This window comes from Apteryx mantelli, chromosome 3 (assembly GCF_036417845.1).
Source record: "Apteryx mantelli isolate bAptMan1 chromosome 3, bAptMan1.hap1, whole genome shotgun sequence".
NCBI classification, from domain to species: Eukaryota; Metazoa; Chordata; class Aves; order Apterygiformes; family Apterygidae; genus Apteryx; species Apteryx mantelli.
The window spans coordinates 38,536,244-38,561,290 of NC_089980.1; the positions used below are offsets into that span (position 1 = coordinate 38,536,244).

The 25,047-nt window shown below is 39.1% G+C and overlaps 2 protein-coding genes across 6 annotated transcripts in view; one reads left to right on the forward strand and one right to left on the reverse strand.

Annotated features, from left to right (window-relative positions):
- Window positions 1-1,852: 1,852 nt before the first annotated feature.
- Window positions 1,853-16,160, forward strand: SLC3A1 (solute carrier family 3 member 1). Its single transcript, XM_013949781.2, has 10 exons — window positions 1,853-2,661; window positions 3,925-4,104; window positions 5,097-5,251; window positions 6,375-6,500; window positions 8,569-8,688; window positions 9,562-9,686; window positions 10,321-10,519; window positions 12,465-12,611; window positions 14,773-14,889; window positions 15,706-16,160. Exons 1-10 carry the CDS (start codon window positions 2,235-2,237, stop codon window positions 16,144-16,146), a joined length of 2,037 nt encoding a protein of 678 aa, XP_013805235.1. The 5' UTR covers window positions 1,853-2,234; the 3' UTR covers window positions 16,147-16,160.
- Window positions 11,257-25,047, reverse strand: part of PREPL (prolyl endopeptidase like) — a 28,258-nt gene continuing 14,467 nt past the window's right edge. For 2 of the 5 annotated variants that reach the window (XM_067293153.1, XM_067293152.1), the window contains exons 8-14: window positions 23,494-23,697; window positions 22,576-22,751; window positions 20,972-21,188; window positions 20,613-20,762; window positions 19,493-19,619; window positions 18,297-18,379; window positions 17,491-17,568 (exon numbers count right to left, since the gene is read on the reverse strand). In XM_067293153.1, the coding sequence (XP_067149254.1) occupies window positions 17,521-17,568; window positions 18,297-18,379; window positions 19,493-19,619; window positions 20,613-20,762; window positions 20,972-21,188; window positions 22,576-22,751; window positions 23,494-23,697 (1,005 nt within the window). In that variant the 3' untranslated portion in view covers window positions 17,491-17,520. Of the gene's footprint in view, window positions 11,612-17,490; window positions 17,569-18,296; window positions 18,380-19,480; window positions 19,620-20,612; window positions 20,763-20,971; window positions 21,189-22,575; window positions 22,752-23,493; window positions 23,698-25,047 lie in introns of those variants that run through there. The other 3 variants (XM_013949778.2, XR_010883691.1, XM_013949780.2) reach the window with 3 other exon arrangements.

Here is a 25,047-nt window from a genome sequence, read left to right on the forward strand (position 1 = left end):
CAAACAGATGCATCACTGAGTGCACAGACACCAACACAGCTGTATGCATGTATGTGTGTCTCTGTATATATGTGCATATACACATAGCTACACACACACACACACACACACACATATATGTCTGTAAGTATATATTCTCATGTGCAGCCCACAACTTAAAAACGTGCTCACGGTCTAGGAAAGAAGAAAATAACAAGGGTGTCCTCAGGTTGGTTCTGTTATACTCGAGGGCTTTCCCAGCTCCCCACCGAACTTAAGTCCTCTCTGTAAATTTGACCATCTTAAATTCTGCTTATTCAGCTTGCCCAAAGTAATGCTGTAAGTGGATAGATTTAAGTCATTCTTTGCTCTTACCTCCCACTTGCTTTGCTTCTTATTAAGCGTGGATGTTTGAAGTAGCTTTTGGGTATGGCAGGAATCTGCAGATGTGTTTGAAACTCTGCATTGGCAGAAAAAGTAAGGGGAAGAATACTATGGTCCCAAGATGGATAGTACACGATCTAAAAATTTTCTGCATTTAAACATGTCCTACTTTAATCTTAAATGAAATCACTGAAATGAAATAATTGAAATGGGGGGGGGGGGAAAGGTGGCTGGTATTACATAGAAGATTAATGAACATATAGCAGAGACCAACACATCTTAATCAGATACTGAGTACAAGCTTATGCCCTGAGTGTACCACACATACTTGGAAACTTTTTAAACTTACAGTCATAGTAAGATTGTAGAATCATTAGAAGTGAGACTTTCAAGTAATTTCCCACTTCTGAATTTCCTGGCAATACTGAATTACAGATACTGAAACTATTGCTGTTATCTTGAGTGTTCCCAGTTAAGTGATCATCTGCTGCAGCTATCTGAACCTAGCACAGGGGGGGTTTGCTGGGAGCCACCATTGAAAGGAAGGGGAAGAATAGGATTAAAATTGTCAGATAAAAAGACCTCCTAGCTCTTCTACCAGCTTCTAGCTCTTGGCTCAGCTACTGACAAAATAATACATATGTGACTCAATGGAATATTGCATACAGGAATATAGTTATTAGTTTATACAACTTCTATAGTGTTTTCTTTTTTGAGGCAAAATTAGTAAATACTGTGTTGTGTCCTAGTTTTTAAGAAAGTCTTCTTGTTGAGAGGCCAAAAGCAACCGCTTCTGCAATGCAGTTACTCCTTGGAATTTCTCTGGGACCCTGACCCCTGGGCAGGTTTGTTTTAACGTGCAAGGCAGCTCCTCAGCTGGTGTATACTCCTTTGCATTGTCTTCAACATGCTTGGGCGAATGGCGCTGGCTCGAGGGGAGGGCTGCTCTGGGGGACGCAGCTTCGCTGGCTTTGGGGGACCCGAGGCTTAGGGCACACATGTAAATCAGTGCACTCTCTCTAAACTTTGGGCGATGCTTTTTCATGACCAGAGTAGCAGAGATGGGGGAGGAGGAGAAGGCTGCTTTCTCTACTTCTAATTATATATTAAAAAAAAAAAAAGTGTGTGGAGAATGTTGTTAATCAGCAGTGTGTTTCTCTCACTTGGGTCCAGCTTGTGCCTGTGCAGAGCTATCCTGACCTGGGGACGGCCCTGGGTGCAGCAGCCTGTCATGTGCAGTGAATTGCAGGATCGGTATGTGTCTTATCGTTGTTACTGCTTAACAGCTGTGGGTAGGCCAGGTTTGGGTTAGTTTTTTGAGTTTTGTTTTTCTAAGCTGTGAGAAACCAAGTGAACAGGCTTCTGTATCTTTTATTTATTTTGTATTGTTGCTCTGGGGCCAGAAATTGTCAACAACTTGTTCTTGCTGTTCATATTTAAATTTCTCATTAATGTTATTCAGATTGTGTTAGGCAGGAGAGACCATGACTAATCTGGAAAGCTGCATATTAAATTTTTTATTGGTTAAAAACTGAAATTTTTCCTCTGCTGTCAAAAGCAAGACGAGTTTAGTTAGTACGTTGGAGAGAGCAACAGTCAACATAACTTCACTCAGTTGGTACAAGAAATAAGCCTGCTTTTTGGGAAGGCTGTGACGTGACGTGACTGTTTGCTATCTTGCTGGAGATGCTTATTATGCAGAAGAACGGAAGCACTTTGCCCTTTTGTCTCTTTTGAACTTTGACCAGTTGGTCAGGATTATTTATAAACCCAGATGCTAATTGCATCGCTTCTCGTTTCACCGAACAAAGGTATTTTGGCACCTTTCCTTGCTGCAGTAAGACTCCTCAGGACAAGACATACCAATTAAAATGGGTGATGAGGAAGCTAAGAGCTTACCTATGGAGCTGAGCGAGAAAGGAGGTATGGAGAACAACGGATTTGTTCAGAATGAGACTTTTGATGAGAAGGAGACCAATGCCAGTAGCCAAGAAGAAATGCCAAAAACGTGCATTGTTGGTATGAACCCTGTGGCTCTGGAGGAGCCAGCTTTGGAGCCGTATGCTGGGATGCCAAAGGAAGTTTTGCTGAAGTTCTCCAGTCAAGCCCGGTACAGAGTCACCAGAGAGATTCTTTTCTGGCTTATAATTGCCTCTACAGTCATGCTGGTGTGTGCTACCATTGCAATTATTGCTCTGTCTCCCAAGTGCCTCGACTGGTGGCAAGCTAGTCCTATTTACCAGATCTATCCTCGGTCTTTTAAAGATAGCGACATGGATGGGAATGGTGATCTGAAAGGTGGGTAAATTTTCATTTTTCTACATGCAGAGCTGGATGCCACTTGTTTGTGTGCTAACCGTGCATGTGTGTTTGTACATACCCATATAGATAGATAGAGGTAGAGGGGTGTGTGTGTGTATGTATTTTTATATATGTATGTATATATACACTGTTGAATAGAGAAAGCCACCTGACTGGAGAGGAGAATAAAAGTCATCTGACTAATCGCTTGATGTGGGCTCCCACTGTCACTAATGGATCCCGTTAGGAGCTTGTTGTTCAGTTTGTTAAATCTAAGCCTGGAGTTAGAATGGATGTTTAGAGGTTGGGCTGAGAGAAATCAGCAGCACAAATGCAATCAAAGCAAAATATCTCTGCAAAACTAAGGTCGAGCAGGAGACTGTGTGGTGTTGAACACTTTGTCATGCTGGTTTGGCTGTCCCTCTATAAAGAATAGTGAGAAAAATAAAACTGGCAAAGTAAGAGTAAAGAAAGATGCATTACTTCTGTTTTTGTTCAGGGTGTGGGTTTTGCGAGCTCTTACGAATGCACTGAGAAGGCTTATCTGATACCAGCAGGCAATGCTAAATAGCAGTAACTTAGCTGAGATTTAATGTAGTAGTGTAGTGTGCATGTTTCAGAAGGAGAAGTTTCAACACTATAATAATAATAATAAAGAAAAAGCACTAGACTGTAATATCCTCTACCAGGATGTGAAAAGAAGTTTCTGTAGTTGCACCCCAGTAGTAACGTGTCAGGAAGATATGAGACTTCTGATTTACTAAAAAAAAAAAAAGAAAGAAAAAAAAAAAGCTCATAATTGTCTTAACCAGAGGGAAAAACTGGAATCTTAGCATTAAAATTGTATTCATCTTCCTTTTGGGTACTCTGAGGATTAGTTGACGTTCCTTGAAATGGGAAAGTAATCCAATAGCTGCGTTTTAATAAAATACAGGAGTCTGTTTTCAGAAATAAATGTTAAATTTCATTTAATAAATGAGATTATAAATGTTCTTACAATACAGAATGGAAGCTGCTTGGATCTGATGTTTTTAAATTCCTGCTTTATCATCCTTGCAAGTGGCTTTGAATGGCTTCCATTCTGTGATTTCATGTTCCTCCTGAAGTTTCAAGGTTGTCAGGCTACCTGAGCTCAGGGAAAATAGAGGATGGTTATACAGAAAAAGGATCTGTGTTCCATCTTTGAGAGCCCAAGGCAAACTTTTTTTCAACAAAAATAATGTCTTCTATAAACAGCTGATGTCCTTTTCTTTTAAACAGGTATCCAAGAAAAACTGGACCATATCATGTATTTGAACATAAAAACCATCTGGATCACCTCTTTCTTTAAGTCACCCTTAAAAGACCTTGGATATGGAGCTGAAGATTTCTATGATATTGACCCCATGTTTGGGTCAATGAGTGATTTTGAGAACCTGCTCGCAGCTCTGCATGATAGAGGTAAACTGCAGCTACGATGAAAATAACTCTTAGAAAGAAATTCACTTATAATAAAAGTAGTACCATGTAGCATTAGGTGTTATGATTTGGGATTTAAACTTGTGCTTCTGGCTATTTCGCCCATGACCTCGCTGAGCAGAAGCAAGTGGAGGGGACATGTTAACTCTCCAGCAGCGCAAGCCCTGCAGTCGCAGCCTGCTGCCCCCTCAGCGGGGCACAGTCCCCTGCGAGGGTGTCCAGGGCGGCGGGCTGACAGACCGCCCGCACTCACATCCGTGGTTGGAGGTGTGCTCCTTTCTGGCCTGGAAGTTTCTTACTGATGGCCGCTTTCTGGAGAGCACAGGAAAAGAGTTACGAGCTGGGGAGGGGACTTGTGTTTCCTTCCTGCAACTGCTTCCTTGGTTGGTGCCTCTATGCCTTGGACCAGATGTTTGCTCACGTGTTTCCTCTCTGAACTGCTGGGCTGAATGGAAGATGGTTTGCCAGTCCCCAAAACATCTGAAAAAAGGCCTAGTCTGTGGGAAAGGTGAGGAAGAACACGTGTTCCCTGATGCTAGCAGGGTTGGTGCCTTCCTCACCTGAGAGATGCGAGACATGTTCAAGTCCTTGGTCAGAGTTACTGGTAGTGGTTTGTAACAAAAAAAATCTGTTCTGATTTCTTTTTTTCCCCCCTCTTCTCCTTTCCATCCCCCAGAGAAGGAGGGGGAAAAAAAAAGGTACCAGCATATATACCAGATACACTGCAGGTCCTGGGTGGGTCTTCCTAGTCTATCTACGTTGGTCAGGGCGTAGTCTGGGCCTCCTTGTCTCTTTGAGCTAGCACAGCACTGCTGCCTGGGGACAGGGGAGCACACAAAGTCAGGCGTTCTCCGTTCCCTCAGGTCTGAACCCCGCTTCTGGGGAGCGCCCAGAACGCCTAACACGGCATTAAAAAAATGTGAAATTTGTCTTAAAAGGCCGAATTTAATCTTTCTCCTGGTTTGGTTTATAAGGGTTGAAGGTGATAATGGATTTAATACCAAACCACACAAGTGACAAACACCGATGGTTTCAGCTGAGTCGCAATCGGACGGGAAAGTACACTGACTACTACGTCTGGCATGACTGCGCGCAGGCTGACGGCACCGTAGCTCCTCCAAACAACTGGGTGAGCGTGGGAAAGGACTCTTGTAAATCACAAACTGATTTACAGGTTGCCACAATGTAACAAAAACAGCTATAACATGATTGTCCCAGTGCACAGTAGGCTATAAATGATTCTTCAGAGGTACAAGCAGAAGTTACTAAATGAGCTTGGGTGCATGAAGATTTAAACTAGCATGGGGTGGAGGGGTTCCTACTTGAAACAAATTAAAAAAACCCCAAACCAACAAAAAACCTGTTGTTTCTCCCCCCCCAAATGTTAAATCTTCACTTTTTAAAAGCAAAAGGAATAACTGTGCACAAGTTGCTCAGTCACCCCCCTTGGTGACTGGTTGCACTGCTCTAGAAATTTTCTCTTAGCATTTCTGAAACCGTAGCTGGTGGGGAGGGAAGCAGAACAGTATGTTGCTGGCTTTTTTCCCCTTTTCTAGAAGGTGAACAGGCTGGGAACTGGGTCGCCCATTTCATGCCCTCTGGTGAAAACAGTAAAATATATGTATTTGTTATGAAACTGAACTGATGTGTGTATGAGAGGAACTTGCATATTTTAACAACTCAAGGTGGAGTTAACAGAGCTATGGCATATTTTGTCATAGCTAGCCTCAATTTTTGTTTTCTTTTTAACTTGAGTCATAAGAGTTATCCTTAGTTTCGTGAGTCTTTCTCATGGAAATGATGAATTTATCATTTTTGAATATTGACCGTTGTTGGAGCTTCACAGGGATGATATCAGATTGCAGAAGCTCTAAGTTAGTTAAAGCTATTTTTAATAATAGTTTTAAGAAAATCTTCCCACCCATGTTTCCCCCTCTATCCCTAATAATTCCTAGTGAAAGCCCATTAAAAAAAAAAGTGAACACAAAATCCATAAACATCTACGGGCCATGTGCACCAGATGTGGCAAAGCATAACTGAAAGTGAGGGCAACTAACCAGAAAAGGAAATATGAAAAGCAAATAAGCATCAAAATCAATTCAAAATTTAGTCTGTTAATTAGGCACTTTGTGCTTTATTTTATGCTTGTAATGCACCATATCTTAAAGCATACATGCAGGTAAATATTTTTTAAATTAAGTGAGTTCTGATTTTTTTTTCTTTTTTTCTCCCCCCCCCCCTTGTATGAGCAGGTGAGTGTCCATGGGAATTCCAGCTGGCAGTTCGACGATGTGAGAAAGCAATGTTATTTTCATCAGTTTGGGAAAGAACAGCCAGACTTAAATTTTCACAACCCTGCTGTTCAACAAGAAATCCATGTAAGTATGCTCTGCACTATATGGTGCACGATACGCTGCACAGAGAGAGAGTACTGCTGCTGCTCCAGTAGCAAGGCAGCTAGTTCTACACTTGATTTGATTATTTGTGTTACACAGGTGACAATCTAGTTGGAAGTAATTCAAGGATTACAGCCTATGCAAACAATTGAAAGAATGAAGTGTCTAGACAAAACATTTAAGTGTATAAGCAAAATTCAAACGTTATATAATGCGTCCAGTATTGGAGCTATGTTGCTTCAAGTCGTCTTAATTAAAAAAAAACAAACAATCAAACTAAAAATCCGAAATAAAATTGTCCTTAAGTACTGGTTGTGGGTATTGTTGCAGTGTTCTGGACCTTAGAAAGGCAGGTCTAGAAAGGTGCCCCTCTGTTGCTGGCTTAAGTCCCCTGCTCTCACAAGTACCCAGCAAGATCTTGATAAGCTTTTGGACCAGGACATTGTATCTGAGGAGGAGTTCCCTTTCCCATCCTCTTCCTGCTAAAGGCTGTCTTAAGATTTCTTTACACTGATGCTGTAGGAGCCTTCTACTTTTCAGCCTAACCTTGTTCACAGTTTATATATAGTTCTCTATGAACCAAACTTGTCCTTCAGCTTAAATAGATTTTTCCACCCTTGTTTATGCTTGTTTGTTTTTCAGCTCTGATAACATCCCCCTTCAGCTTTTGTTTTGCTAGATTAAATGGCAGGTTTTTTTCCGCAAATGCAGATGGCTAGAGTTAAACTTAACCAGAAAAGATGTCTGGGCTGAATCTTGTACAATGGCATAAATACTTCCCCCTTTATGTGCTAGGACTGTTGTTACTTGCTTTGAAGATGGATGCTGGTAGTCAAATAATCTAAGACCACTGCTTCCTCAAAGCAATTAATTGCCATTGGTCTAGTCTCCATCAGGAGCTAGCAATGAATAAATGAAATACCTTTATTTATTGCATTTGGATGTTGTGTCAAGCACAATAATTAATGGAAGGACCAACATGGAACATAGTGTCTCTTGCACTGATGCTTATGCTGAAAAACATCTGAATCACCTGAGTGGACAGAAAGTTTAATTCTTGTTGACACAAGGAGCTGTTAATTAGCCAGTCAAATACGGGCTGATGATGCCTAGTTTTATCAAGGAGATGTTTGCCTCCTCAAGTAAGTGAGGCAATGCTGATATGAATTAAAAGGAATGCCTGAACTTGTGGATAAGGAAGAATTAAGAGTTTTGGTCTGTCTGCGTATCTGACAACTTCATAGAGGAGAGAGACAGTCTATGTTGCAGGTCTCCCAGCAGACACCATGGAATTCATTAAAATGTTGGAAGTTGGCCTGAACCTGGCAAGTCTGACACAAATGCTTTCCCCCCTCCCAAGTCCTACCCTGTGGAGGCAGGATAGCTAGGCTGTTCTCCTCCCTGTATCTCCCAGCTTACAGAGGAAGGCTTTGAGTTTAGCCCCAAGTGTTTGGTACTTCTGTATTACTGAATTTTGGTGCCTTTCTTTGGTAGTAGTCCTCAAGGCTGCCCAACTCTAGTGTGATCATGTCATTGTCTCTCTCTGGGGGGGCTCTGTCCTCACTGGGGTGTTGTGAGTGCATTAAGAAACAAAATGCTTTTGGTCATATTTGTTAACAAAAACATGAAATGAGACTGGCCTTGAGAATGATCCCTGAAAAACTCCACTAGTAACCTCTACATCCTGATGCTTCCCTAAACATCCGGTCCTTCCACTCACCCTTTTTCCTACTGTTGCGCATATTTTCAATGTTGATGGCTAATTTTTTGAATGGTTTTTAGTGAGCTTGGCTTTTGGTCTCCTGAATTTAAGGGAGAAGTTAGACCTGTCTTTATAGTGGATGAAATAATAAGACATGCTCCATTTAGATGTCAATTCTAATTCGATACAAGTCACTTTAATTTTTAGTAAAATTTGAAGTACAAATTCAAAAGTAAATTCAGTTGCATATTAATACCTCCTAATAGTATATACTACTTAAAAAGAAAACTGAACATATTTTGAATGGGATTGGCTCACTTGGAATTCTCAACTTTTATTTTTGCCTAGGATATTATCAAATTTTGGCTTGGCAAAGGAATTGATGGATTTAGTTTCAGCACTGTTAAATTTCTTCTAGAAGCAACGCATCTAAGAAATGAGCCTCAAGTGAACAAGTCCCAGAATCCAGTAATGTATATTTTCTGTCTTTGCCTTTTTTCTTTTTTTTCACTTAGGGCAGAGTTTTTACTGCTTTGGTTCTTAACTGTGGTTTGAAGAAGAGTGAGTGAGGTGCCTCCCTTGGAAAAGAGGCTGCTCGCAGGCTCTCTGTGGCAGGAGCAAGTTTAGGGAAAGGAGCCTCTGGGCTGGGGCTGTAGGGCAGCGAGATTGCTGTGAGCGGGGCCCTGCCTGCAGGAATGCAGCAGGTGGGAGAAGAATCCCTATTTCTGTTCTGATAGGGTTGCTTTGAGTTTTCTGCCTAAAATATTTAGCTTTTTCGTTTGTAGCCTAATAAGACCTGGGTTTTGACTTTTAATTGTTTATCGGTTGTCTTTGAGGAGTCTATTACAGTAGGTTAAACTCAAAACTCTGTCTCAGTTGAGATCCCAGAGCAGTCACTGGTGCATATTTCCTCTAAATTGCCAGTAGGAATCTGAATAAAATAAAATATCTTATCTTGGCAATATGCTACAGTGACAAGTGGACAGACACGTTCAGAAGCATGAAATCTGGTATTCATGCTGTTTGCCTTTGCTGAGGTTGTGAACCTGATGGTGTCAGCTGATAGTACCAGCACTAAGATGCAGTTCCACTGCTGAGCTGGCATAAAAGTGATCAGCTAGACGAATCTTCTTGCCTCCGTAAGTTACCACAACTTGAGTGGGATTTTCATGGGCAAGAGCTGGTTGTACTGTCTCACTGCCTTCTTGGTGCGCTAAACTCATTTTAGTTGAAATTATTTGGACTGATGCATTGCATCCTGAAAAGGACAGGAAGAATTTGGAGTGTTCCAAATTCTAAAATATTGGAGGGCTAATGGGGAATATTGTATTGGTCTTTAAGGAGGATATCACAGCCTATTCCCAGCTCTACCATGACTACACAACCACACAAGTTGGTATGCACGATATCCTCCGTAGCTTCCGCCACACCATGGATCAATTCAGCAGTGAACCTGGCCGATATAGGTAATGATTATTATGTCTAGAGAATTTTTTCTGTTCATCACCCTCTCGCCAGCAATAAAATCTTTTTTTTAATAACACATGCCATAAAATATATAGTGTTTTCTTCATCAAATGCAAATAGTAGTGCATAGGCTATGCTATCTCCTCCCCAACGTGCGAGGGAAGGAAGAGTGCAGTGAATTGGTCCAGATATCTCTAGTATATGTATGGGCTATATAAGAGTAAGCAGAATGTGCAACCATTGGGACTGCAGCACCACTATAATTAAAGCCCATGAGGTTTGTTTATTGTGTAGTATTTAATAATACATTCATGTCAGATACGTGGTCTGAAATTGTTAAAATGGAGTGATGTGGGTATGGTTTTGAAAAAATAATGCTTAAATCAGATCCTTAAATCATTTATTTGACACTCGGAAATTTTGGGGGAAAAAATCTACAAGAAATGTCTCCCCTTAATATTGTCTGCTTTACAAGATATTTATAAGTTTCTCTATATTAATCCTTGGGTGGGGGGAGCAAACATCATGCAAGGCTCTGTTATTTTCCAAGTACGTTAAACACCATTCCTAGTTTCCTTCAGCTCTGTGCAAACCAGGAATGAGCTAAAAAAGGTACCCGTGCACTTGTTGTAGGTTTATGAGTTCTGATGCTGATGACAAGGAAGACACTGAAGCAACGATGATGTATTATGGAACATCTTTTGTCCAAGAAATGGATTTCCCCTTCAATTTCTACCTAATTAACTTGAAAAATCTATCGGGTAACAGTATTTTTGAAGCTGTCAACTTGTGGATGAAAAACATGCCTGAAGGAAAATGGCCAAACTGGGCGGTAAGACCAACTCTTCTAGGAAGGGTCTGTTTGTAGCAGAGATGATAGAAACCTCCCCCTTGCTGCATGGATTTCAGTGGCATCAGCAGCAATCTGAGTCCACAGCTGAGCTATAACTGATATCCGTGTAAGACTTTGCTGCTCTAGCTACAGCAACTGCCATGACAAGCCCTACTTGTCTGTCCTGCCCTTCAGTAATGGTTGCAGCACCCTTGCAAGGCTGACACGAGGGAGTGTGTGATCATACCTCTCCCGCAGCCTCTCCAATGTAGTAGGGGGCATTGGCTGAAAACGCCAGTGAAGATGGGATTTGTGTAATTATTTTCAGCCATAAACTAACTGAGTGCAATGGGTTCTGGAGACCTCCTCAGGACAGGGAAGGACAGAGCAGACAGCAGAGGACAGTAACTTTAAAACCTTGCTGGTATTTGCTATAAAATATGCTTGGGACATGTGAGAGAGATCAGCTATAAATAACACACAGAAACTACAGGCTCTGGCCACTTGTGCCAAAGCAATGTGGGAGCAGGGCTGTTTACATTTCAAACTTGATTCTCAAGAATTCTTTTTATGTCCTCAAGGCAGTCCTTCTAAAAGAAAGATGGGGGCAAAATTCCCAAGAGCATGTTAGAAGGAGCTTTCCACTCTGTTGTCTCTTTTAGAGAGGCTGTGAGCCCATATACAGACCGCATGGGGTTGCAGTCACCACGTGTCTCATCATATCCCTTCCTACACTGAATGTCTTGTCTTTTTTTTGTTTTTTTTTTGTTTGTTTTGTTTTGTTTCAATCCAAACTACTCAAATGTGCCTGCTTTTAAGGCACTTTCGCTGGTAGTTGCAAACTTTCCCCAGCTGCAGTATAAGGGCAGTCATCTTCTGCAAACAAGCACCTCTTCCACACAGCAGGGCAAATGGCAGAATTCTTGGAGAATTGTAACCTGGGAGGAGTTGCATTAAGGAAGTCTCTGTTGGTTGATTTATCTTCCCTCGCTTCTGCCTGTTGTGCAGCTGGCAGGGTTTCTGCATTCGAAATCATTTTGGACAGAAGTTTGTACTGGCACCAAAATAAAAAAGATAATTGCCCTCACAGGCCTGGAAGTGAAATAAAGAAAAAAGTATTAGCTTCGTAAAGTAGGTAACGCCATGACACATCTCTTAAGTGGTAAGGTCCTTTTCTGAAAATGGTGCTGATGGGGCAGTCTCTTGTCATTCTCTCTTTAGGGTGATAGTAACAGTAATGTAATTATGCAATTGGATTATGCATGTGTTTGGTCAATACACACAAAACTCTTTAGAGCTACTTATCTAGATACAGTGATTTTTAGCATGTGTCATTTTACAAAGGAAGATAGGCTGCAATTATCTCTCATGTGGCAGTGTGAAGATATGGCAGTTTAAATCACAGAATCACAGAATGGTTGAGGTTGGAAGGGACCTCTGGAGATCATCTAGTCCAACCCCCCTGCTCAAGCAGGGTCACCTAGAGCACATTGCACAGGATTGCATCCAGGCGCGTTTTGAATATCTCCAGAGAAGGAGACTCTACCACCTCTCTGGGCAACCTGTTCCAGTGCGCTGTCACCCTCACAGTGAAAAGGTTTTTCCTCATGTTAAGATGGAACTGTCTGTGTTTCAGTTTGTGCCCGTTGCCTCGCGTCCTGTCGCTGGGCACCACTGAAAAGAGTCTGGTCCCATCCTCTCGACACCCTCCCTTCAGATACTTGTACACATTGATAAGATCTCCTCTCAGCCTTCTCTTCTCCAGGCTAAACAGGCCCAGCTCTCTCAGCCTTTCCTCATAAGAGAGATGCTCCAATGGATTAGTTTTCTGTTTATTTTGGTGCATATGAAAGGTATTTGACCTGAAATGTTTTTTTTGTCTTAAACTAGTTTCACATTTACATTGAATCTTATCATGTGTTTAACTGAATGATATTTTCTTTAGGTTGGAAACCCTAACAGTGCTCGGATTTCATCTCGGATTGGAAAGGAGTATGTCAATGTAATAAACATGCTTCTTTTAACCCTTCCTGGTACTCCTATAACTTACTATGGTGAAGAAATAGGAATGGAAAATATTGCATCAGAAGATGTAAGTGAAGAGCTCACAAACTCTGTTCCTGTTGTTATTCAGTTCTGAGTGACAGAACTTTCAGAAATACAGTAACTTTTATTTAATTAACTAAATGCAATCTCTCTACACATTTGAAAGGAAGTCAGTTGCTTGAGAGCATAGCTACAGCCACCAACTCCTGGACACTGCTCAGCTCTGACTTTGCAAAGGCCCCTGTCTAAGCCGCAGTCCTTTATAAGGCGCCCAGGCTCTGAAGAGGTCTCCAGAAAGGGGTGGATGTACAGACAAGCCACTGCTTAGCATATCCTGGTGGCTAGCCTAAGTGGCTTTTGCTTGTCATGCAGGGTTCTTTGACTTGCCTTTTAGATCCCTTTCTATAAAAGGTTTAGGCACCTGAGCCTGGGAGGCCAGGTGCCTAACTCATTTGATCATAGTTAGTTGTAACATGGAGCAGGATGTTTGTATTTGTTAGATTACAGAAGTATTCAGAAGTAAGTGCATTCAAAGTCAAGGGATGAAAACAAAGTGGCTGCGCCTTTTGCACTGGGCTGACCCGCATAACTTTCAGTTTTTGTGTTCTCCCCTTATTGTTTCTTGTCTCCTCTATGATCATATTTGACCAGTGTTTTCTCCCTTTGGCAATGGATTAGTAGCATGACTGGAAAAGGTCAGGCCTGAAAGGAAGAGCTCACCTCTGCCTCATAACTGTGTTTAAGAGCACAAGAACATGGTCTGATGGGTTCTGTTTTCACAGTGGAAAGCTGCTGTTATGGAATGAGGCAGCCTCTGATGATGTTACCAACAGTATCAGTTTGGTACCAAAGGGAAAGAGGCACTTGCAGAAGTGCAGGATCATCTTCAGGTTCATCTGATTCGGATGTGACGAAATGATTCTCTGCTTTAGGAAAACTGTCTCTTTCTGAGAAACACCTTGGTCAAACCATCTGCATTTTCTTATTACTACTGATTACTGCTGACAGAATGGGACTCTGATTCACTTGCCCTGTGGCTTGGCCCCCTAGGTTTTCTTAGTGGCTGCCCTCTGGCTCAGGGCTTTGTAACTAAGCAAAACCACTCTTTATTCAACCTGGAGAGGAAGAATCCTTGATTAATAGGTGTCTTAGAAAGATGGAGAGTGTTTGCTCAGGGTATAGTTTGTAGCCCCAGTATCTGAAACTCTTCAAGAAAAACTAAAAGAGGTAAAGATGAAAGGGAGCGTTGCCAGTGCTGAAAACTTAGGATTTATTATTTTTCTGCTTTTCAGAACGTGCTAACAGGAGAAACCCATTATTTATATTGTCACAAAGCAAAGTGACAACTTTTGTTGAGCTGCTGTTCTGACAGATCCTACTGGAAGGTGCCCTTTATACAAAAAACAGTTTTCATAGAAAACAAACAGTAAAAGTATGTGCAAAATATTTTATGCCCTCTTATATCATTAAATTCATAAGTGTCAGATCTTTTGGCAAGCTCCTCAATAAAAATGAGGAAGCTTTTTCAAAATTTTTCTGAACTGTTCAAAATGAGAACTTCAGACTTCTTACATTGACACTTCTTAACCAGATAAAAACTGTTTTCAATAGTTTTTGCACTTTCCCACAGCTGTAAAAATTTCCTATATCTTTCTAACATAAATAATGCTGTCCAAATTGTTCCTCTTGCTAATACAAGCCTAAAGGGTATCTAAAGTGAAAAGGGTAATGGTTACAAAAGAACACACACTGAACAGTGTTTACTAATTGGTCACTGTTACTGTTATAGCATCTCACCCTAGGACTCACTGCCTCATATTTTCACTAACTGCATGTCTAGGTATTTAATGGAATATCATAGCTGTCATCAAACTTTTTTCCAACCACCTCTGGCAAGAGGACACAGCTATAGTAGATTCATTTAGGAATTCAACATTTTGGCTAGTGATGCTATACCTGTAACTGTCCATTCTCCCCCATTTCAGTGATTGACAATACTTTTCTGACCATCTGTCTTTTAGATTTGGATCAGGATTATACATACTCCTTGACAGATCTTAATTTAAACAAACAAACAAAAAAACCTGACATGGTGATGGTGTCGAAGATTTGAGAACATTCAGTTTAATGGATGAGTTTTCAATATAATCAAATTAAGTAACTTTTTGGTAATGGCTCTAACATCACTTAATTTTTTTATTTTCTAGGTGACCTTTCCAGAGAAATCCCCCATGCAGTGGGATGGCAAATTTAATGCTGGCTTTACTGAAGGCAACAGTAGCTGGTTACCTGTTAACCCTGACTATCAAAGTGTAAATGTTGAAGTAGGTATCTATATGTGTGACAAACCAATGGACTGAAAATATTTTAATAAATGGATCTATTTTGCTCTGCTTTCTTTTACTTAGTGCGAATTGGCAGTGTAGCTAATAAAAACAAACCCAAGGGAGGACAATAAAAAGGCACTGAATCCTAACAAATTTTATTAGAAAAGGAAATTCTTGCAGCAAGGATTCTACTTCATCTGTATTCATTTAAGCAAAACAACTGCAATTATGTTGTAGATGTGGCAATTTGGTTCTTTAACAACCTTTTAATGATTTTTAATATTAAACTGAAATTTGGTCTTTTTTTATTTATAATAGTATAGAAAGCACTGTCCTTGCAACAAGAAACTAACATAGACCACCTCTAACATAAGAAAATAATAATAATAAAAAAGTTCAAGACAATTGAGTAGTGGATCAAATGCACTTTACTGATCTACAGTGCTGACCAGACCCAGACATAAATCCTGTGACTTCAGTGGATCAGACTCAGCGAGAAAGGTTCAATATCGGGTCTTTGGGAGCACTGTGGCTTTCTGCCAAATAAACAATACTGTAAGGGACACCTTGGGGGGAAGAAGCAGTGTCAGTGAAATTCTGTCCTGCCTTACCTCTGTCTCTGTCACTACCCAAATCCTAAGGCAGAGCATGAGCACAAACACTTTTTCAGTGGAATTAGCAGACAAAGTTGAAGAAATGTAGTTGTCAAAACTGACTTCTAGTAGGTATGCTCTAAACGGACTGTGTGGATAGTGTTTCCTATATCCAGTGGAAAGAAATGACTCTGTTAATGCTGTGATGATTTTGTTGCAGGTACAGAAGACTTGGTCCAACTCAAGCTTGAATTTGTATAGAGAGCTAACTTCACTTCGCAACAATGAACTACCCATTCACCGGGGGTGGATGTGCTACATCTGGAATGACAGTAATGTTTTTGTGTATGTGAGGGAATTGGATGGGTTAGACAGAGTCTTTATGATGGTTCTCAATTTTGGACAGGAGTCAACAATAGACCTGAAAGCTATAGTTCCTAACCTTCCATCTGAGGCTTTTATAAGACTAAGTACTAATTTTAGCAATGCTGGTAAAGCTGTCAATACCAAAATAATTAAAACTGAAATGGGAGAAGGCCTGGTCCTTGAATATAAAACAGAAAAGCCTGTTCATACTATGGAAGCTTTTCAAGAAAATTGTTTTGTGGCAGAGAAAGCATGTTATTCCAGTGCCTTCAATTTACTCTACGTGAACTGTTAAGTGCAAGAGTAGAATAACCAAGCTCTCATATTAATTTAGAAAATGTTGGTTTCAGGGGAATCTTAGAATTTTCAGTGGCTTTTCAAACTTCCTTTGTGTGTAAAAAATAAACAGCCTAGAAAATAAATGATACCTAACTGTCTTGCATCTATGTTTGTGATGAAAAGGAAAAAGTACGGTATGAACAAAGATCAGTCTAGAGTCTCCCATAGAGACTGTGGAGAAGAAAAGTAAGCTAGTCCTAATAGAGCAGCCTGTTTAAGTATGTGTTTTTGTGTGAGGGCAAGAAAACAGTTGCTTCCTGGGTGCTGCCCCTTACAGTTCCTGGTAGTTAATTTTTTTTGTATTTTCTTTTTTGTATTTCTTTTTAGTTTTGTAGCTTTACCATGAGTTTTTACAAAGGGGTGGTCCTGGATTTGTTAACATAGGTAAAAGCAAGTAAGACTAATATGTAAAAGTCTTGATGGTTTAAGTCTTTTGTCAACTCTAGCAGCTCTGAATATCCTCCAAGTTAGTATGAAAAAGAACAAAAACTGGCTAAGGATGTCTAATTCTGCTCTCAAGACTGAATTTCCAATGGATCTTTCCTCCCCTCCTATGCTGAGTTAGAATACGTTTGCATTCTCATATTTTTTCTTTTTCTACTCAGGCAGCTGCAGGTAAAGTGTGTATATGTCAACTGTGGTTCAGAGTAAGCAACTGAAACAACTCTGCTGAATGTCCCACTTGTTTGTGTGTTTTGGTTTGCATTTGGTGCATCTACATTAGTGGCTTATGTGATACAAAGGAAGGACAGGGGTTTGATCTGGTGCAATCTGTTTTGGTCTGACAACCTTATGGCCACATAATGTGTTTTCCACCACTGAAGTTTGTACCAGTGTAGCTGTTTTGTGCAAGATTGCCTTGCTTAGAGGTCACTGAGCTATGAATCAGTTTTACTGCCTTGTGTAAAATTCTGTCTTGGAACAGAGATCTTAGACCAGAATGGCTGCCTGTACAAAGTGCATCTCTTCACATCTCAGGTTTTCAGCACCAACTGTTTTGTACTACAGCTCTGCTTGTATTGTGCTGCACTACCTGCTTCGGTGAACAGAACTGTCCTGAACTAATTGGTTAATGCAGGAGGCTACTTCTGTACTATCCAGCAGGAGAAATTTAACACTTAGTTTGTATGTTTATAAGCCAGTGCCACAAACAACCTGTCTTTGAATTTCTGGTCTGCTTATGCCCAGAAAGCAGGGATCCAATAGAAGAGGTTTCCACTCTACATATAAATACAAATGTGACCTGAAGTTTTTCAGGTGGTCAATGTATTTATCAGCTATTTGCAGGATTTGATGTAATGTAATGTTGCAGATAACACACTTCTTCACCTTATTCTTTATCCAGTTCTTTGTTCAGAAAAGCAAGGTGCCTTGCAACCTAAAACAATGAAAATGTTTTATTACAAACAATAAACTCTTTATGCTATAAACCTTCAGGTTCTTGTACAGCTATTCTAATCTTCCTTTCCCATATTGATGCTAAGCAGTACCTTGCCCTTAAACAAAACAAGGCTTTTCCCTAAGGATTTAATTTAGGGAAAAACTGCTATACCTGACATTTATTGGGAATTGTAAAAATTAACAGTAATAAACAAGATCTGTGCCCAACTGTGATAGTCTGAGACATCAGTAACAAGAAGGCAGGGTAAGCAGTATGCTGTCTTTTAGCATACACATTTGTAGAAAGCATGAAACATTGAATTCTAAGTACAGATCATGCATCCCAAAATGTAAAGATCAAACCCATCACATCTATTTTGCTCATGAGGAAGATGGAAGTAAATGAAAAATCAGTATGACAACTTTAAGCTCTTAAGTTGTTCTAGCAGGAAAATGTCTTGCACCATACAGTTAAAAACTTTTATTCAAAGCTCTCAGCACATTACAATGGGGGTTTAAAACTATTTTGAGGAATGGTGAGGTTCAATAATCTGGCTGTGCCATTGGCTCTTATTTATACATAAGCAACAGCAACCTTAATTCCAGCAGGGTTTTTTTATCACTGCAAACATGCATGCAGTGACTGCATGAACTACTGAGGCTTAAATGTTAATTGAAGGGAAAACCCCTTACATGTTATGGAAGTGTGCAATAAAGGGGGCATACCTCATTTAGTGAATCCTCCCAAGATGAATCACAATGACTGCCCTTTGCCTCGATGTCTAAGATGATATTAGGGATCCAGTTTCCTGAAACAGCAAACCTAGGGGTCACTAGATGCTGAATGAACAAGGAAAGGTAAAGTGGGGATGTGAAGTGTTTAGGGGTAGATAATTCTGCCTTCTGTCCTAACAGAATTTCTGCCATTTCTTTGGAAAGAAAATGAATCAGTGGCTGGCTAGATGAACTATCTGCATTTGTTAACTACATATTTGAAAAATGTTTATACGTTTAGTGTGTATGTTCTTTTTCTGAGTCTCTTTAGAAAAATGTGCTTTCTCTTTCTGAGCAAAGATAGCAACAGCAACTGCAGCATCAGCTATCCCTTTTCAACCTTTGCAATTGGGCTGCCAGCAGAGAAGGGGCATAATGAAATTTAGAGAGCTAATCCAAGAGCTATTTTGATCCTGATAGTAAGAGCCTCTCCCCAGATTAGATGGTACTGCAAAATAACAGGGCCTGAAGGCAGCTTTTTCGGGAAACAGTCCCAGAGCTGGTGTTAAGTCTCAAGTATAAAAATATCTATACCTTGGCAGAGCTATCATTCTAACCTGGACTATCACCTGCAGTTTCAGTAAACTGGGAAAAGGGGCTTTTTGTAGAGCAGAAAAATAAGATTTTATCAATGTGCTGTTGAGAACTGCAGTCTAACCAGAACAGTAGCTGGACTAGGCAATAAGGGTTCACCTAGCCCTATCCAACAGTCCCAACAGTAGCCATACAGTAAAGTCTACGGAAGAGTGATCCCCACTAATATTCTCCCTGACTTCAGTTTTTTTAAGCTCAGAGGGTTTCCTGAACTTGTTGTGGTTTGTCATTAATGTTTAACACACACTGATTTAACTATTTTCAAGGTCTACAATACTGATGGTCTGTCTTAAGGCTTCAGAGAGTGCATCTTGGAAGCTGAGGTTTATCCATTTGTCAGTATGACTGCACGTCTCATCTTTGCAGATATCAGAAATTACTTGAGAGATTTAGATACTGGATCACATGGTACAAGTGAATGCATTTAAGGAGAAGGAGTTGATCTCTGTAGTGTTGTCTAATTACATGACTACAGATCTTCTGACTTATTAACTGTAATTAATTTTGTAACTGTAATTAATGACTTATTAATATCTGTAATATTTTTATCTTACCTTTCCTGTCTGTTTTGCTGGCATGATCTCTTGCAGCCTTCCTAAGTTTTTGAACGTATTTTAAAACTCCTGTTAGTGGTATTCTTTGATCATTTTCATAAGCTGTGATAAAAACTGAAGGATAATGCTGAGATTAAAAAAAAAAAAAGTTAAATATTTGACAACTGATTTTCCCATAAATTGAGTAAACAAATTTTTCTCCATATAGCTTACTGTAATACTTGTTATGGTTCATCTAAAGTGTAACTATTATGTAATTACCTGCTCTTAAAAAAAAAAAAAAGTTACTCATCACTTGAACTGGAAAAAGTATTTTAGTCTGAAAATGACAGGTCAATATTGGGGGATCATCTACTTGCAACAGGTACACAAAAACATTAAACCTCTTCCCACTCCTAAAGGGCTGATGCATGTCTCCTTGCTGAAGCTTACCAAAAATAGGAGCAATAGTCATGGAATGGTTCACCTTAAACAGTGAGAACAGCAGTTAAGATTTACTTTTGCAATCTTAATACACATATCAAAGTAGTTGTTTTATGTAGTGAGATTTTACTTATTAATGAAGCTATGTAACACAGCTAGCACATCACTTCACATAAAGTAAAATTTCCTCTGAGATGACAATATTAAAGCCATAGTTCCTTTTTCCATTTCATTGTTTGTCTTTGAAAGGTATTTTCTTTGTGGAAAATACCTCCTTCCTCTTGTGAGGAAGTCTGGAAAACCCAGTAGAACAATGGAACTTCCACACAAGGGAAGAAAAGTATTTTACATGTTGGGATCTGTTATACAATAATCTATTAAATACATTACTTCATGGCTGTCCTGTAACAAAAACAGCTTTTGAAGGCAATTGATCATTTAAGGGAAGGAGTTCAGTTAATTTCAACAGTTGTCATGACCCCAAATATTGCTAATTATTACTGAAATAATTTCTGTTTGTATTAACGATTCATTTTAGCACAAATAAGCAGGTCAGTTTTTGTAAGTGTTGGATTTTAAAGCACTGAAAGGGTAAAACAGAATTAAAAAAAATTCCAGTTACCCACTTCTCATTATTTTCTTATAAACTGCTATGCTTTTATTACTACAGTATTTGACATAGAAAGGGCAATTTTACCTGTGGCTTAATATTCTGGTAAGGACAATAGTTTTTGATATACTTCATACTTTTTTCATCTGCTAATGGATTTCCCCATTCTTCCTGTTCTTCCATTGTCAGTGGGAGATGAGTTTTCATCATTGTATTTAGAACATCTAGGAAAGGAGCCTTCAAAGTTATTTAAAAAAAAGAAAAAAGAAAAAAGAAAAAAAAGTTGGCAAATGTGACACAGGACCTCAAATACCTAGGCCAAGGTATTTTCAAACAAATGATAAATGTGAATTTTGAATTGGAATGTTTCCAGTTCTGAAACTGGTGAAATGAAACAGAAAATACAGTTCAACCTCGTACTCTATAAGATATCTGCAACACCTCACCTGTAAGACCATGGCTCTGATAAGTTCTGGATCAGTGTTGCACAGGGCTCCTGCAAGAACTCCTCCAGCACTGGCAGCTGCTAGTGCTGTATATTTTGGCTGAGAAAATCCTAGTTCATGCAGCAGCATAATGCAAGCCTTAAGGTCTTGGAGACCTTTGAGTTTATTGTGCTGACATCCATCCTTGTGCCAGCTCAGGCCTAGCTCTCCTCCACCCCTGAAATTTAAAACAATTCAAGTTGGAGTCTCTCTGGAAAACATTACACAGCAAAGCTTCAGATAACGAAGGACAGCAGCAGCCACAGAACTGCAAAAACAGCTTGCCTTCCCAATTAACTCTTCCTTCCTCTATTTGGGTCTTTACTGTCCTTTATGGCAGAAATACACAAAATGCAAATTAAAAAGTCCTTGTATGATGATTGGTGAAAACCCAAACAGCATAAAGGCACTACATGCACAATCCATCCCTCTGTGCTTATATCCTGGAACTCATAGGTAAAGCAGCACTTTAGGAAGTGTTACTTCCCTTTTTGTATCATTAACGCTCATTAAAATAATTGGGAGTATTATTTCTCAGTTCCTCACTGAAACACTCAGGATTTGCCTTTTGTGTAGCTTAAATTATGAAGCTGTCAGTCAACTTCATTTTTTTTCTAGTTTGTGAATTTTGAATACTACATGAAACATTACAAGTTGTAATATTTACAGAGTTTTTGAATGAAATTTATGTTCCTTTTTAGACAATTGCAATTTTGGTTTTAAGCTACCTGAAGTTTCCTTTCTCAAGTTTAAAATGAATTCACTGATTAGTCTGCCTCTTTGGTACTCCTCCTCTTTGGTACTACCACTCTAAAATAAGTAGGATCCACTTAATGTCAAAAGACACAGTTGTGGGAGGAAGAGCCACACAATGCTTGCCACTGCATTATCAGACTGTGAATATATTTGTATGCTGAATTTGTTTTGGCAGTGGTATTTCAAACAATTGTTCATTTTCCCCCCTTCCTTCCCCTCACTAAAGTGAGTCTTTTGTTATCTTCTTTATCTACTGAATTATTATCTCAATGAAAATGTGAAGCCTATTGTACATAGCGGTTTTATAAAACTAGCAGGTTTGTAGCTAAACAGGAGACAGAGGATTTGGCCAATAAAAGAACAAGAGATGCAGGTTAAACGCTTAGTTACCGTTGTAGAAAGGCAAATGCTTTTCAGAAGGCAGGTTGAACATTAGTACACAATACCCCAGGAAAAAGAGGGTGGTAGCACAGCACTGCAATTTGAACATCTTCCTCAAAAATTTTTTGTGCAAGGACAAGATGAGAAGTTTTGAGATATCTTAAGATTGAAAGTTAAATACAACTATACTGTTGACTTAAGAAACTTGAACCCAATATGTGGTCTTTTAATTTTTTGTTTTCCTTAGGAAAATTTATTTTTTGTTAAAACTATTTAACCATTCTAGAAACAGGTGGAAAGTGAACAGCAGGAAGGATCAGGTACAGCTATGTGAAAAAAAAATTTATGTACCTGCTCAGTTTCATATCAAGAAATGTCTGTGTCCCATTAGAAAAAAAAATCTTAATTTCATTTTATATTTGACTTACCTAACATGGCAATATGCTAATATCCAACCCTCTTCAATTAACATCAGCTTCTCTTCTTTAAAGCTCATGTTCAAATCTATGCCATAAGCTCCATATACATGAACTAGAAGTGGTTTCCTGTGCAGTTCTTTAGAATTTATATTATGAAAAACTGTAATTGGCACCAAAGTTTCATCCTGGAAATGAAGGAGTATTTTATAATAAAGGACATTTCAGAAATCTCAATGACACATGGCACTGAAAACTTTATTTATTTTAAAATGTGTTTTTTTTGATTACAGTAATTTTTTTCACTTAGATTTGTACAAAGCACTCTTGAAAAATAAAGCAAGAGACTGAACCTCTGCTGTGTAGACTTACGGATGCAGAGTATAAAATTTATTTAAGTGCAACACCTGAGGTGTTTTTAAACTATCAAAGCACCCAAGTCTTCCTTCCCCCTTTAACACCAAGAATATCTATTATTAACAAAATAGTTTACCACTTACTGCAGCACAAACTCTTTATTAACATCTCTAATTTTTTATACTCAGGCTGTTAAAACTTTCCTTTCTTGATTTGTACTGTGTAGACATTGGGGGGGGGGTGTTCTTTTCAAGAACTGGCATCCTTTTTTAATCTTACAGAATATGATACCATCCATCAACTAGCAAGTCCAAGTTATATTATACAAAGCTTCTTGGCTCATCATGTACTGTTATCCCTTCTAGCACACCCAGATTAATTAAAAAAAAAAAATCTTATCACGACTTGTTCTTTTCTATAGCAGTGAAGAAAACACCCACTGTTTAGTAACTATAAAAAAAATATAAAGAGCAGTTAGTGCTAATCTCTATTCCCTGCCAAATGCATTTTCTTTAAATGGGAGAGGAGGAAGGGAAGAATAAAGGGAACAGGGAAAGGACTGAAAAATCTTACCTTGCTTTTAGCAAGTAAACGTGTAGTGTGACAATTCTTAATAATTGGTACCTCTTGCTCAGCTTGTTCAATGAGATTATTTTCTTTAAATGAATATGCAAAGCACTTGGGGGGGTGTACTGGGGAGCTGAGCTGAAAATAGCAAGTGCTGGTGGTATGTTCAGGATGAGATTCCAATTCAAATGCACAGGCCCACGTAGGCAGCTGAGAAAACATAGCATTTTAAGTGAGACCCTTACACTGCTTCTATACTTTGCCTAGTGTGCCCTTCAGAGGCAAAGATTTTGAGTACCAAGCTAATTATCTTCAGTTTATACCTAGCACAACCTGCCTTTCTTTAAAATTCAGTAATGAAACAGTCAGAAAGTGAAAGACTTTATCTAGCAGTCTTAAGGAAAAAGTTAACTAAAGTTCAACAAGAAATAAACTGGAAAATAAATCCAAATTCAAATCCAGTTTAAAATGGGCATTATAACAGTTTTTTTTTTTAAAAACTGTATTTCAAATAGGATCTAAAAATTTAAAAACAATGCAGAATCTATTTCCCCTCTGATTTCCAGTTCTACTTCAACACATTATGCAGCCAAGTCCATATCAGTTGTTATGCTTTTGCTGCGAGTTAGCTCAGTAATGCTAAGCCACTTAAAACCCCTGCCTCTTAACTTTGTTCCTAGTGCCAGCCATTGTGAGGAACAAAACCTTTTCCTGGCGCATTCACCCTCAGACACTTACTGCTATTATATGTAAGATTTTTAACTCTGCCAAGAATAAAAGAAATCAAGATTCATTCTTTGAAAGCAGCAGGAACTTAGTCAAACCCTCTGCCAGGCCACAGTTTACTTGGGTTAGGTTGCTAGAGTCTTCTGAAATGGCAGCAAAAGTCAAAGTTCTACAGAGTAACTGCAGACCTTTTCTGAATAAATAAACTACAACCATTTTTAAAAATCAAAGGTTTCAGAGACCATAACAGAGCATTGTGTTTAAAAACCTTTATCTGTAGCCATTTTATAGAATATACCATTGGTGACTTGTTGCAATAAACTTATGAGTTATTCAGATTGGTTTGTTGCCCTGAAAAAGCCCTATTAAATAATTTGGCTGAATGGCTTCCAAAAATCATGTTTTTGAATTGAGTCACCTTGTCTTTAATCCACAAGTATTTAGCACCAACTAGAGAAGGGAAAAAATATTTGCAAAAAATGTACTGCAATATCAGTTTTCTCATTTTTTTATGGGATGGTGTCCATATTTGTCTTCTGAATGTTCAAATCTCTCTCCTCTGGGAGAGCCAGGCTTATTTCTTTGCTTAGACTGAGGCGTGTAACCAAAAAATAAGCCCAGTAAAACTAAGAATGTTTAGGGAAATCAAGTACTACAAAATAGTACATTAGAAACTGGCTATATGGTAAAAAGCTTGACAGTAATAAGCTAAAAAAGGAACTGACTCACAGTATAACTGCTTTGAAACTTTGTAAGCGCTACAGTAAGCCACCATGTGAAATCCTGAAGAACATCCTCAGGTAATACAATTAGTCATGATGACAAAATTGTCAC